The sequence below is a fragment of the Pseudopodoces humilis genome, chromosome 1 (genome assembly GCF_049639895.1).
Source record: "Pseudopodoces humilis isolate 2021_Gansu_Grassland_sample_001 chromosome 1, ASM4963989v1, whole genome shotgun sequence".
Taxonomy (NCBI): Eukaryota; Metazoa; Chordata; class Aves; order Passeriformes; family Paridae; genus Pseudopodoces; species Pseudopodoces humilis.
In genome coordinates, this window is record NC_142200.1 from 112,210,561 (window position 1) to 112,223,097 (window position 12,537).

General features: G+C 41.8%; 1 protein-coding gene across 1 annotated transcript in view; it reads right to left on the reverse strand.

The window, feature by feature from the left end:
• RBMS3 (RNA binding motif single stranded interacting protein 3) overlaps positions 1–7,302 on the reverse strand; it is a 708,653-nt gene extending 701,351 nt beyond the window's left edge. The window contains exons 1-2 of the mRNA XM_088051425.1: positions 7,227–7,302; positions 6,632–6,822 (exon numbers count right to left, since the gene is read on the reverse strand). Of these exons, the coding sequence (XP_087907551.1) occupies positions 6,632–6,822; position 7,227 (192 nt within the window). The 5' untranslated portion in view covers positions 7,228–7,302. The remainder of the gene's footprint in view (positions 1–6,631; positions 6,823–7,226) is intronic.
• Between the last annotated feature and the right edge of the window lie 5,235 nt (positions 7,303–12,537).

The following is a 12,537-nucleotide window of genomic DNA, read 5'->3' on the forward strand; positions in this document are numbered from 1 at the left end:
GTTTGATGAAAAACTGAAACAGCTGTAAGACTGGTAAACTTCACCAAAACATTTCTTATACAATTTATTTGAGAGGACAACTATTTTAAATAGCACATTCTTCTTTCAGAAATCTCAGTATTGGGTAAAATTTTAAAGAATAATTCATATGCACTATCATGTGTGTTGTTTTAACACAGGCACAGGCAAATCACAGAAGTCCTCACTCTCCAACTTTATGCTTTAATATAAAACCCACGTCCTACACATTCCAGATTCTGGGATACAGTTAATTTTCTTCATAGTAGCTGATACAGTGCTGTGTTTTGTATTTAGTATAAGAATAATGTTTTTGACATCTACTTAAGGTAAGATTTTTTTTCCCATATCATAGAATCTTAAAATGGTTTGTGTTGGAAGGAGCCTTAAAAATCATCTAGTTCCAAACCCCTTGCAATGGATAGGGACACTTTCTACAATACTGGGTTGCTTAAAACCCCATCCAACCAGGAATGGGGCATCCACAACTTCTCTGGGCAACCTCTTCCAGGTGCCTCACCACCCACACACTAAAGAATTTATTCCTAATGCCTAATTAAGAATTATCTCTTCCAGTTTAAAGCCTTTTGCCTTGTCCTATCACTCCATGTCCTTATAAAAAATCCTTCTCCAGTTCTCCAGTTCTGTAGGCCTCCTTTACATACTGGAAGGCTGCTGTCTCTTCTCCAGGCTGAACAGCCACAGGTCCCTCAGCCTGTCTCTGTCAGAGAGATTCTCCCGCCCTCTGACCATCTTTGTGGCCTCCTCTGGACTCACTCCAGCATCTCCATGTCCTCCTTATGTTGGGGTACCAGAGGTGGATGCAGTGCTCCAGGTGGGGTGTACAAGAGTGGAGCAGAGGGGGATAATCACCTCCCTTGACCTTCTGGTCATGCAGCAGCAGGAATTCCCAGAATTTGAGACAAAAAGTAATTTTGGAGATATGAAAATTATGAGGCCTGCTCCCCAAGATATTGTCTCCTTCTGGATTCTCTGATGTCTAATAGAACAGGAGTTTGTTACTCTTGCCTTCAGATACTAAGAGTTTCTCTCTTCTTCACATCTGCTTAATTTTGTAACAGAGGCACAATCCTAGGTTCATCTAAGGATTCATTCTCTCACTAGAAAGAGTGAAGCAGAGTACATGAAATGCATCAAGATGCAGAAGTAGTCCTGCCTGCAAAGCAAGGCTTTCAGTTCATAGTGAATTTCCTCTTTTTGATTTTTTTTTAATCTGGATTTTTTACTTAGTCTCCTCAAAGCAGATGGCTCTTGGGTCTTGCTCATCAAAACAGGATAATGGCAGGGTGAATAGCTTTGCTGCCCACATCAGCAAGACAAAGGACTAAAACCTCCTTTCCAGAGGTACCTGCCAGGCACTCTAGCTTTGGGGAGCTATTCCAGGAACATGTGTCCAGGAGTCTCCCCATACTGTCATGAGTTAGCCAGCTGTGATCTGAGAATCAGATCTTACATGAGCCGTGATCAGAGCTCTGATCTGGGAATGTGCAGGAAAAAAAATATTTGAATATGAGGGACTCAGAATGTCCTGGGTCTGAGGCTTTGTGTCAGGCTCACCACCCAGGCAGCCACCAGACTCTGTGAACTCTGGAAGAACAAGGTGCTGACTTTTTTCTCAGACCACTCCATCAGGAAGAAACTGAAATATGCAGATCAGTATCGATATCACGATGCCCCACAGCAGAGATAGGAACAGCTTAAGAATGAAGAACGGGTGCTTAAAAGTGGATCTGAAAAAGGGAGAGTTGATGTTGCTGTGCTGGGGAATGATTTCTGAAATCTTAGCAATGATGTAGACAAAGACACATTATTCTCCAGCTCTGTCCTCACTTTAAGCATACACTTGAATTTCTGTCTGACATGAAACTCTCAGAATAGCAACAGCCACAAGTATAATTTTCTGCCATGTCTGTATGGTGAAGAATTTGTCCATCTATGCAGACAATGGCATGACCTTGACTATTCATGCCATATCATGACTATTCATTACATCATGGCAGAACCATAGCCCATGATACACTTGGCACAAAGTCTTCAGTGCTTAGAAACTCCAACTAGTTTCTAAGCTAGTGCATTTTACATTGGTGCATTTTACACTATTATCAGGAGAAGCGGTTACCATCAGCAACCAGTAGTGTTGTCTATTTCTGCTTTCTTCACCCCACATACCCCATACTGTTTCCCCATATCCATTACTGATTTCAGTTTCAGCTTTTGGTTCTTAACTTCTGATTGCTCAGTGGGATAGGTCCAGATTATTTGGCAAAAGATAACTCAATCAAATCTCCAGGAAACAAGACAGTGGTTGACAACTCCTCTTCTGCTCACAATACAACTGCTTAAGGTAAGCACATCTGATCTGAAACTGGAGTGATCTACCCCCTGAAAGAATCCCCACTATCTGCTTCAAGCACAAACTGCATTTCTTGAGCCTTCTCTCTATAAATGTAAACACATAGTAACATTTGGCTTTCCAAATCAAACAAAACTAAATACATAAGATAAGCTACTAAAAAAAATTCCCCTGAAGTGTCTTCCACTATTCCTGACCTACTGCTGGTGAAGGATGAGTGAACAAGCACTATATAGTTGATAGCAATATTCTTGTAAATACGCTAGCAGAAGGCTTTTAGAGACTGATGATCAGAACATGTGTACAGCAGAACAGAATTCCCAAGTAAATACCAAGTGCCTTTCCCCAAAGAACTGAGATTTTCCCCTCTAGGAGCTCACACTTGGGTGACATTATCACACAGCACTATCACAGGTAAGTATCCTGGGAAATAACATACAAAAAAGACCACAAAACACCTCAGAACTCTTGCATCAAACACTGGCAAATTGGTCGTGAACCAGAATACAATGTACCCAACCCATATAAGCTTGGTTTTGCTATAACCTTGGTGTGTTCATTTCCATGTAAATACACAGAAAGTTCTTCACTTTGGAGCTATTTCACAGATGGTTTTATATATGGAATATAGGTATAAAGTGAAAGCTCTGGGTGTGCTTATAGATCATTTGTGCTAAATGATTTGCACATACCACAGAGATGCAGAAGTCCTCCTTGGTATGAAACATCACATTACCAAATCCATACCTCAGACCAACTTTTGGAGAACTCGGGCTTTGGGAAATGGAAACACTGTAACAGACTGGCTGTAGCTGGGGGCTTGAAAGTCCTAACTCAGGGCTCAGGATACCGTCTCTAGTAAAACTCTACCCATCCTGAGCTGTGAGCTATGATAATAAACCTCACCCATAGTTACCAGTCTGTAAAGGAATTATGAAGCTGCCTTCTATTCCCTAAGTGCTCAGTAGGCTGATCCTTGTAAAGATGCAATCATTGCAAGATAAGTCATGGAGTGGCAAGATGGTGTGACAATCCACCCACACAACCTGTCACAGGCATCAGCTGCACCTCCAGCCAGGAATGAACAGCCAGGATTGCAGGTTGTTCTCTCCCCCAGTCACTCACTTTGCCATACTGGAGAATGTCAACATGCTTCTGCATATAGGATTAGACCTACATGCTTTTAACTAAAATAACAGAAAACATTGTAGGAGTGTTGAAAAATATTTTCTGATGTGTTTTGCTTTAAGAGAAAAAAAATAGTATCCATATAGTCAGCTTATTAGCTTTCTAAATCTTGCACTCTACTATTTGTGCTTCATTTTCTCCCACCCAAATGACAACCTTTAAAGCACCAAGTACTTAACATACTTAATAAATTATAAAGTCAATCTTCATAATTTCTATTCTCATACATCAGTCAGAGATGGTTTCAACAGAAAGATATATGAAAAGTAACCTAGGTCTTCCTCCAACAAAGCACTTAAGCACACACTTTGGCATGTCAGCATCCTAGCTGAAGACAGTGGGATATATTTCAAGTTACACACGTTTCAAAATTTTATTGAAGCTCAACAACAAATAAAAAACTAATATACAGCAAGAAGAAAACCTACAATATCCATGTAAGTGAGACTATGGTAGTATCTTCTACTGAAATTCCATAGACTTAGGAAAATACTTGCTTTGGTTAATTCAGCAGTGTTCCTTTTGGAGCCAATGACAAAAATAATTTTATCAGAACATAAATTTGACCCAGTTCTATTTAGATGGAAGTAAAACTCTTTTTATGTCCACCAGAAATGGAGCTCAATGATTAAATGTAAGGTTTTTTTCTATAATGATCCCAAAAAGCAAATCTGACAGTGAAATCATGAGACATTGCAGTACCTTAATATGTAGTTAATCATAATTATACATTGTCAGGAATTCAGGTTCTAATGTCCTTTACAAATTCCACGTAGAGCGCTTACACTTCTAGGATGTATCAGTGTGCCTCAGAAGTTTGTATAAGGGCCATAAGAACAATGGTACAGTTATTTCAATCAATTTAGAAAGCTCTTAGATGATGTTTCCAGAAATGCTTGAGTTCAGTTTTGTAGTTGACTTGGGTTTTTTTCACAATAATGTTTTTATTTTGCTATCTCTCTAATGGGTTTTCCTCTTCTCGTCAAATTTCTGTTGCCAGTACTTTACCAGATATCTGAAATAGTTCTGCACTAATAAGAAGTACTGGTTGTCCTGGGACAGCATCCAGAAAAGATACATACATTTAGGGAGGTTTGAAATATCACAGCACATCCCAAAAATACAAGGTAGTCATTGCAACAACCTTGGCAATGGCAAACTTGGAAAAGCTAATAGTGGAATTAAAAAAGAGGAATATATCACAGTACTTTATCATGGCTACAGATAGAACAAAAAAAAAAAAAACCCACAAAAAAAAAAAGGTAGTACTTTTGTTTCATGTCCAGAAAATGCTGGCAGATACAGAATAAAGTAGTGCAATCCTGAGTCATCTAAACACATTAATTAGCCACACCATAGCAAATCAGGCCTTCTTTGGTGTTCATTCACCTTGAGTCACACCTTCTTTGCCTTCCTCATGTCAGTGATTGGTAAAACATTAGACAGACTGTGTGGCACATTCAAAAGTAACTATTAAGCATGGATTTCTGCTGATGGCAGGATTTTAAAATTCTCGAGGCAGTGGCAAAATGAAGCCATGTGTAACTGGCAACCTTGGGTCTACATTGTAATTATTTTGAAATAAAATAATTTTAAGTTTAGTAAGTAGCATGGTGCAAGGGAAGGGATCCTAGAAACAATCACACAAACAAATCATTCAGCTAGGTACAGTAACATGCAGTCACGACAGAATTAAATATTCATAAACTCAAAGGAGATGAAATTCTGTGTTCATCTATCACAACATATAAACCACCAGTTACTGTTTTAAAAATAAAGCCCTTGCATCCACCCTCTTAAACTGTACAGTCCCTGTTTATGATCCAGCGTTGATACCCTCTTAATTAAAACAATAGCACAGATTTTACCGAACAGTAACAAACCAAAAAGTGTAGGAGGCAAATGCTGAAAACTAGGAGTCTACATTTAAAAATACAATTTTTAAAAAATACCTTGTCTTTCTCATGACAACCGGAGCTCTAGTCATGCAAATATGTGGTGTGCCATAGTTGTTGCATTGCTTTATTGCATTGCCCGCTTACATTCCTTCATTGTGTTACTGTTCTCTTACACATTTATAACAAAACCAAACTATAGTAAAACTAGTTGAAGAATCACGGCTCAAATCCAGTACATGCCAACATTTCTTTTTAACATTACTCGAGGATTATAATCTGTTTGGGGGTATCTGTGCATTCAGAGAATTACTCGGATTTCAATAAAATATAAACGGATGTCTTTTACAGTCTAGCACACGCGGATCACACCTTGCAACCATCACCAAATTACGATGAAACTTACACATTTATCAGTCTCTGCCTGTCACAGACCTATAGACACAGCAGAATTCATCGGCTTCAATTTAGCAAACCCGTGCCGAGAAAAAAATGAATGGAAATTAAGACAGTGCCCACAGACAAAAGCACTGATCAATGCACTCCGCTGACATTATCTTAATGGCAACCTTTTACCATCCCATCCTCCCTACTTTCCCATTCTCCCAGCAGCAGACACATCCGCACCAAAGGGTGCGATCTGACCCATTTCTCGCTCAACTCCGTCACCCGCAGGTTCTCACTCGGCAGCGAGCAGCCGTCCCCCGGTCCGCAATGACACAGCAGGGCTGGAGGGACACAGCGCCCGGGCTCCTTCCCCCAAGTGACTCGCCCCTCGCAGCCGGCTGGAAGTCGAGGCGAGGAGCTGGGAGGGGAGGGGAGCGGCGGCCCCGCCGGCCGCGGCCCCTCGAAGTGAGGTTAAACTTTGGCGGCGGCACCTGGGCCGCCCCCGCCGGGCGGGCGGGCGGAACAATGCCCGGCGCCCCGGGCCCGGCGGCGGCGGCCCCGCGCTCCCCGCCCCGCCACCCCCGTGTCCTCAGACAACCTCCGCCGCCGGCCCCCCGCCTCCCGCCGCCGCGCTGACAAAGGGCGGTGCGGGGCTGCCCGCGGCCGGCGGGGAGCGGGAGCGGCCCCGCCCGCCCCGCCGAGCGCGGCCCCGGGCTGCCGCCCCTCCGGCGGGCGCGGCTCCGGCCGGCCGGCGGGGGAGCGGACCTACCTTTTTGTCCTCTTTCTCACTGCCGTGCCTCCGCTCCGGGTGGCCGCTGTCGGGGGCGGGGGCCGGCTCCGCGGGCTGCCCATCGCGGTGGTGCGGGCGCTGGTGCGGGCAGCCGCCAGACCCCGCCGCCGGGGGGATGGGCTCCGGGCACGGAGAAACTCCCTTAACATCCATCTCCATCTTCCAGTTCACTGTATTGCGAGACAAAAGCAGGCAAACACTTTCCACCACCCCGCGTCTTTCTTCTGCTTTCCTTTCTCCCTCTTTTATATTTTCCTTCTTTATTTCTCTCTTTTCTCTTCCTCCTTCCTCCCTTCCTTCCTTTTCCCCCCTCAGGAGGCCGTGACACGCATGGCTCTGGCCGCGGCTGCTGCACAGATCCGGCGGCTGCAATTCTCCCCTAGATCCTCCAGACTTTTGTATCCAGCGTGCGTGTGTAAGAGTGACTGTGTGTGTGTGTGTGTGTGTGTGTGTGTGTGTGCGTGTCCTTGGCACGGCGGCCTTCAATCGCCCCGAAACAGCGAACGCTAACTAAGCAGATCTCTCGCCACGAAGATCAACTCCCGGCCCCAGCCTAATTGTGGTGGTTATTTACTTTACGCTATCTGTGTCCCAGGCCCGGACAAGCCCTCCCGGCTGCAGCCCTTTGAACAAAGTTAACTGGAGGGAGCCGAGCCCGGGGAGGGGGTGGGGGCGAGGGGAAACCACCGGGGTTTTACACGGGGGAAGTGACAATAACCCGGTAATGTCAAGTAAAAGTTAAACCTCCCCCTTCCTCCCCTCCCCCTCCCCTCTCCACAGCCCAGGCAAGCGCAATACAGCAAAGCAAAACAAGCGATTTCAGACCTGTGCAAGGTGCTGGTGGCGAGAAGAGACGAGCATTTACCCGATTGTTGCTTTTATTTTATTTTCCCCTCGCCTCTCCCCCCAGCACCACCCGCTATTGCAAATGTGGGCTCCTTGATGTTAATCTCCTCTCAGCGGTCTGAGTCTTTGCGTGTGACTGGAGCTCCCTCTCTCTCAGGCTGCCAGCGCCACGCAGCACTGCACAAGGAGAACTGAAGTAAGGAGAAAAACAAGAACAAATCCAGGCTGGAAATCTAAGTCAGTGCTAGCCACCGGCTCTCCGATTTTATCAACACAGATAGAAGAGAAAAGAAAAACAAAAATCCCATGTAAGCTGCTAAATCAGTTGTGACCGCAGTGCACTCTCGACTGTTTTATTCTTGGTGTTATCTTTCTTCTCAGACTGAAGTTAGACATGATAGGAAAAAATGCAATCTCATTAAGAGTGGTTTATACTAAAACAAGGATTTCCTTAGTGATGCCAGAGCCAAGCCAACTCTTCAGCTATTTCCCTTTTCGTTTAAAAGATATGGTGAGCACAGACCTGATAGTTCTTAAATCAGGACACCATCAGGTGACCAGTCTGCACTTCTAAATATAACACCACATTGTCCTGAGGAGCAGCTGCTGTGGAAGTTAACTGGAAACATCTCCTAAGAGCCTGCAGTGCAAAGATCTGATCTACACATCATCTGGCTGATGCATGTACTGACCTCTCCAACAGCAACTACCCACTCTGCAGAGATACCGGGGCACATCCTCAGGAGCTCGTCTGTTGTACACCAAGAGAGGACCTGTCCCAGGACATTCTGGGAAGCAGGTGATCAGGTACTTTATGATACCCTTTTATTCCTGGCCTTGGGTTGTGTTGTCCCCAACAGTATTGTTACTGTGGGAACCTGAACAGTTCTTATTGTTACAATATATTCAGAAAAAGGGCAAGAGCTAATCTTCCAATAGAAAAAAAAAAAGTCTTTGTCACACCAAAGCTGTATTTTTAAAATACACACCTCTAAAGATCCTTTTGTATTATTCTCCAAGCATGTCGAGTATTTACAGTCCCTGCTGTTTTCTCAGATTGGTGCAAATGAGGAGCCTTTCTATTGAAATTATCAGCATAAATGTTTAAAATTGAGGTAAATAAATAGACAATCAAGCTGTATATATTAGCTTTTATAATCAAATACGTTAGACTACTTACAATTATCTATTTGTAATGATTGCAATAGACTTGATTGAAAGACTACATTTTGGGGTAGAAAGCCTTAAACCTTCTGGACACTGTTGCAGTTTTGGTCTCATAAGCAAAAAGCATTACTAACTGCAGACAGGCACTTTGGAGGGGAGGGTTGCACAGCCACAATGGCTGTGGTACAAGTACCAAGGTGGACTTGATGACAGAATAGCCCACAATGAAGCAGTAAGCCCACACAGCTGATAAGACATCCCACTATCTGTCCACCTGCACAGTCACCCCTTCCTTCCACAGAGAAGACATGCAAGGAACAAAATTCTGTCCTCTAGAGCTTTTCAGTCAAGGTACTCTCAGTATCACAGGTTGGAAAATGGCAAAATAAAAGTGAAAATAAATATATTCTTAGTTCGGGGAGTACAGTGCACATTTACAAGAATAACTGATAAATTACATAGAAAACTTCCCATGCTGAGTAATACTAAGTAATCCTGTTAGAAAATAACACTTCCCAATCTACAGTCTCAAAGACTGTAAAATAAATTAATAATAATGAATAATTTAAATTCAAAGCAAACCTGAACCACCTACAAATACAGAAGAACTTACCCAAATACAAATATTTGTCCATGTGCTCTGAAGGTTACTGGAGCTGGACATTGGCAGAGAACCAAGGAAAACTAATTCCAAAGGTGAGGGCCCTGGACTCAGAAAGCTCTGCTCCTAATCCTAGAGTTTAACCCCCAAAACAAAAAGAAACTTCAGAGATAGTTTAAGTGAACATGATCATACATAAGAAGAAAAGGGCAGGCCCCAGATGACATGAAGGTTAGTACAAGGTTTTGCATTTGGCTGCTGATTTCAAACTTCCCTGTCTTTCTCTTTTTTTACCCCATCTTTCCTTTTTGTGATGCAAGAGATTTATAACTCTATTGCAAAAATAAAATTATTAAACAAAATTCATCATAACAGTGTGCTCTGAGTTGTTCTCTGCACAAAGAAGATTGCTGTTATTAAAAGGATTTCAAGGTAACCCTAAGTAAAATGTATTTTTTAGGCTAAGGTAAGGTTCTGAACAATCATTGCAAATCTCAGCGAGTGAAATAAAGATCTCCAGGCCAAGCACACTTTGAGATAGAAACAGTAACTGCAAATCTATAAACAGTAACAGATTGGACAGGAAAGCATGATCTGAACCAGCAGCCTGGGGAGATAGGAAGCATGACCTCCTTCCAGTCTCTTCTGTGATCCTTATGAAGAATTGAACTACAAACCATGATAATGTAATGAGCCACAAAACTGAACTGTTCATTGGTATTGCCTAATGAAAAGGTTTTGAAACCTTCAACTTACTTGATACATACATTGAACTAAAAATACAGAACCATATTTGGAGCTGAGGTGGAAGAATGGTGAACCAGAGCATTTTACCACATGGCAAGTCTTGGAAGACCATGCATTTGAGAAGCAGAAAGCAGGGATTCTCATTAGTGGGCAAGCCAATCCACACCAAAAAGGCTGAGTTCCTAAGAAAAAAATGTTCCAGATGTGCTGGCAGACTGAAAAAAAATTAGCACAGATCTTTCACTTATGTGCACTGTGGTAAAACAGCATATATTTCAGCTTCTATATAGAGTAATAAAGTGCATAACTGAATATGGACTATTACCATACACAACATATATTAAAGATTTCTGAGCCCAGATCTATTGTTCATTTTTCAAGAGAAACAGCATTAAAATATCACTGGTGAAATCAATACTATGACTCATTAACACACACTGCATGCTCTTGCATACTTTGCCATTGTGTGTTTTACTGTAAAATGGGTGTAGGTGACTAAATAGACTCCAGAGACGCTGATGTTCTAAAATGCAAAAGGAAGACCTTTCATGGTCAAGTACATTCTTCATAGCTCAAAAAATTAAACACAGGGAGTGATGACAATATGAATTTAATTACAGTCCAAGAATTGGAACAATTTGATGGTAAGGGTCAAAGACTTCTTATTCTAGAATCCAGTGTAATTTTTATCTTGTTATTCTTGGTTATGATCAGATGATAGTAAAACATACTGTGGCACGCCAACATGGCAAGGAGATGCTATGTAGTCCTAATTAATAAGGCTAGAAATGGTAGGAAGACATGCACAAATTAAATACGTTGCCTAAGATCATAAAGTAGTTCAGCAGCAGATGAAAAAGAACATTAATTTCCTTTCCACAATCTCTTCTTTTGGTCATTTGTTTCACATAGCAATTTGTCACTTCTTCTTATGAGTAGTTAGGATAACTGCTCAGAAACTAACTAAAATATTTATTGATATTTATTTACATAAGAATTAATGGTCAAAGATATTTTCAGGTCTTTCTCAAGCACATTTACATTCACATAAATGTGGATGAACTGAAGATGTTGCATGTAAAATGTACAAAAGTGGCTATTAAAGTTAGCAAGACATGCAATCTTTATAAAAATGCAGCTATCAGAGTATTTTGCTTTCTGCTGCCTCACAAATCTGTTGGTTCAGGATTCATTTATCTACTGCATTCAGCATTTGAATAATTTTGACCTTTTATTACCCTTAAACAATTAAAATAAAAGGTTTCCTGTTGTCAACACCACCTCCTTGGGGCCTCACTCAACAGTCTTTATCTGTCAACTTGCATTCTAGGCAATCTCATTTCTCACTTAAGAGTTGCAGAGTTGCTTTCTCATGAAGGCTCTGACTTTATTGATAATTCCCTTCATCCCTTCATTTCAAAGTGGCTAATACAAATATCCAATGAGTCATTTTCCCACTCACCAATCTCTGCTTCTGCAGTCTTAGGCACGTTACTGCAAGTAAGCAAACATTTGGTAACCTGGGGACTTCTGTAATTTTTGAGATCTATCTATGCAGGTATTTTCTGTCTCAGAAAGTCTATAATTTTATGTGCTTTATAAATGCTATCCTGAAAAAAATTACATTGCACTGGGATACAAAGATATGCTGTGGATGTTCATAGAGAGTAAAAGCTGAATATACTATTTGAATTTCACCATTGTCTACACAGTCCACATGAAAATTGATACATTACAAGCTGCATTTTCAAAAGCATCTTGTCTTCTAGCTTTCCACCTACAATTTTCATTCACTTCTTCCCTGCATCCTAACATTTTTGCTCACATATCCCAAACCCACACAGAATGGCTGCACAGCTCAAGCCTTGAGTGATATTTTTGACACCTTTAAAGACTTGCTTGTCTCTGTTCCTTTTTTGAAACAAAGAGTCCTGTAACCCTTGGGAGATCTACTGAACTCCTACATCTCCTTTTCTAGAAAACCATCAAAATAGAATTGATAGGCTAAATTACTTTTAAACATGAGCATAGCTCCTTGTAGTTTAAATTCTACATGACTAACAAACAAAACTATTCTCTGGCCATAGCCAGAACTTCATCCTTTCTTACCTAAGACACTGCAATGAGGGCAATGGCCATGCACTCACTTCCCATAGCAGCATCATGATTTGAGCACACAACTATCTGTTCTTTTCATGTAGAAGGCTTTATTCACCTCAAAATTGTTACATTAAGCTGAAAAGAAGCAGCTATTTCTGCTGACTTTTCTGAGAGTTGGCCTGGACTCATAGCTAGTTAGGACATCACTGGGTAGGACAAAAGGCCTAACCTGGGAGACTCAAAGGGAAGAAATGAAGCTCTGAGGGAAATGGGTGAGCAGCAAAGCCACATTTGTTTCACACACTGAAAACATCTGTATTTCACTGGATGATGTTGCAGTCTTCTTGGTTCCTGTGGTAAGCCTGGATCTGTGCAAAATTGAAAAGTTTAATGTAGTTTTCAGTACTTGGGAAAGGAATATCTC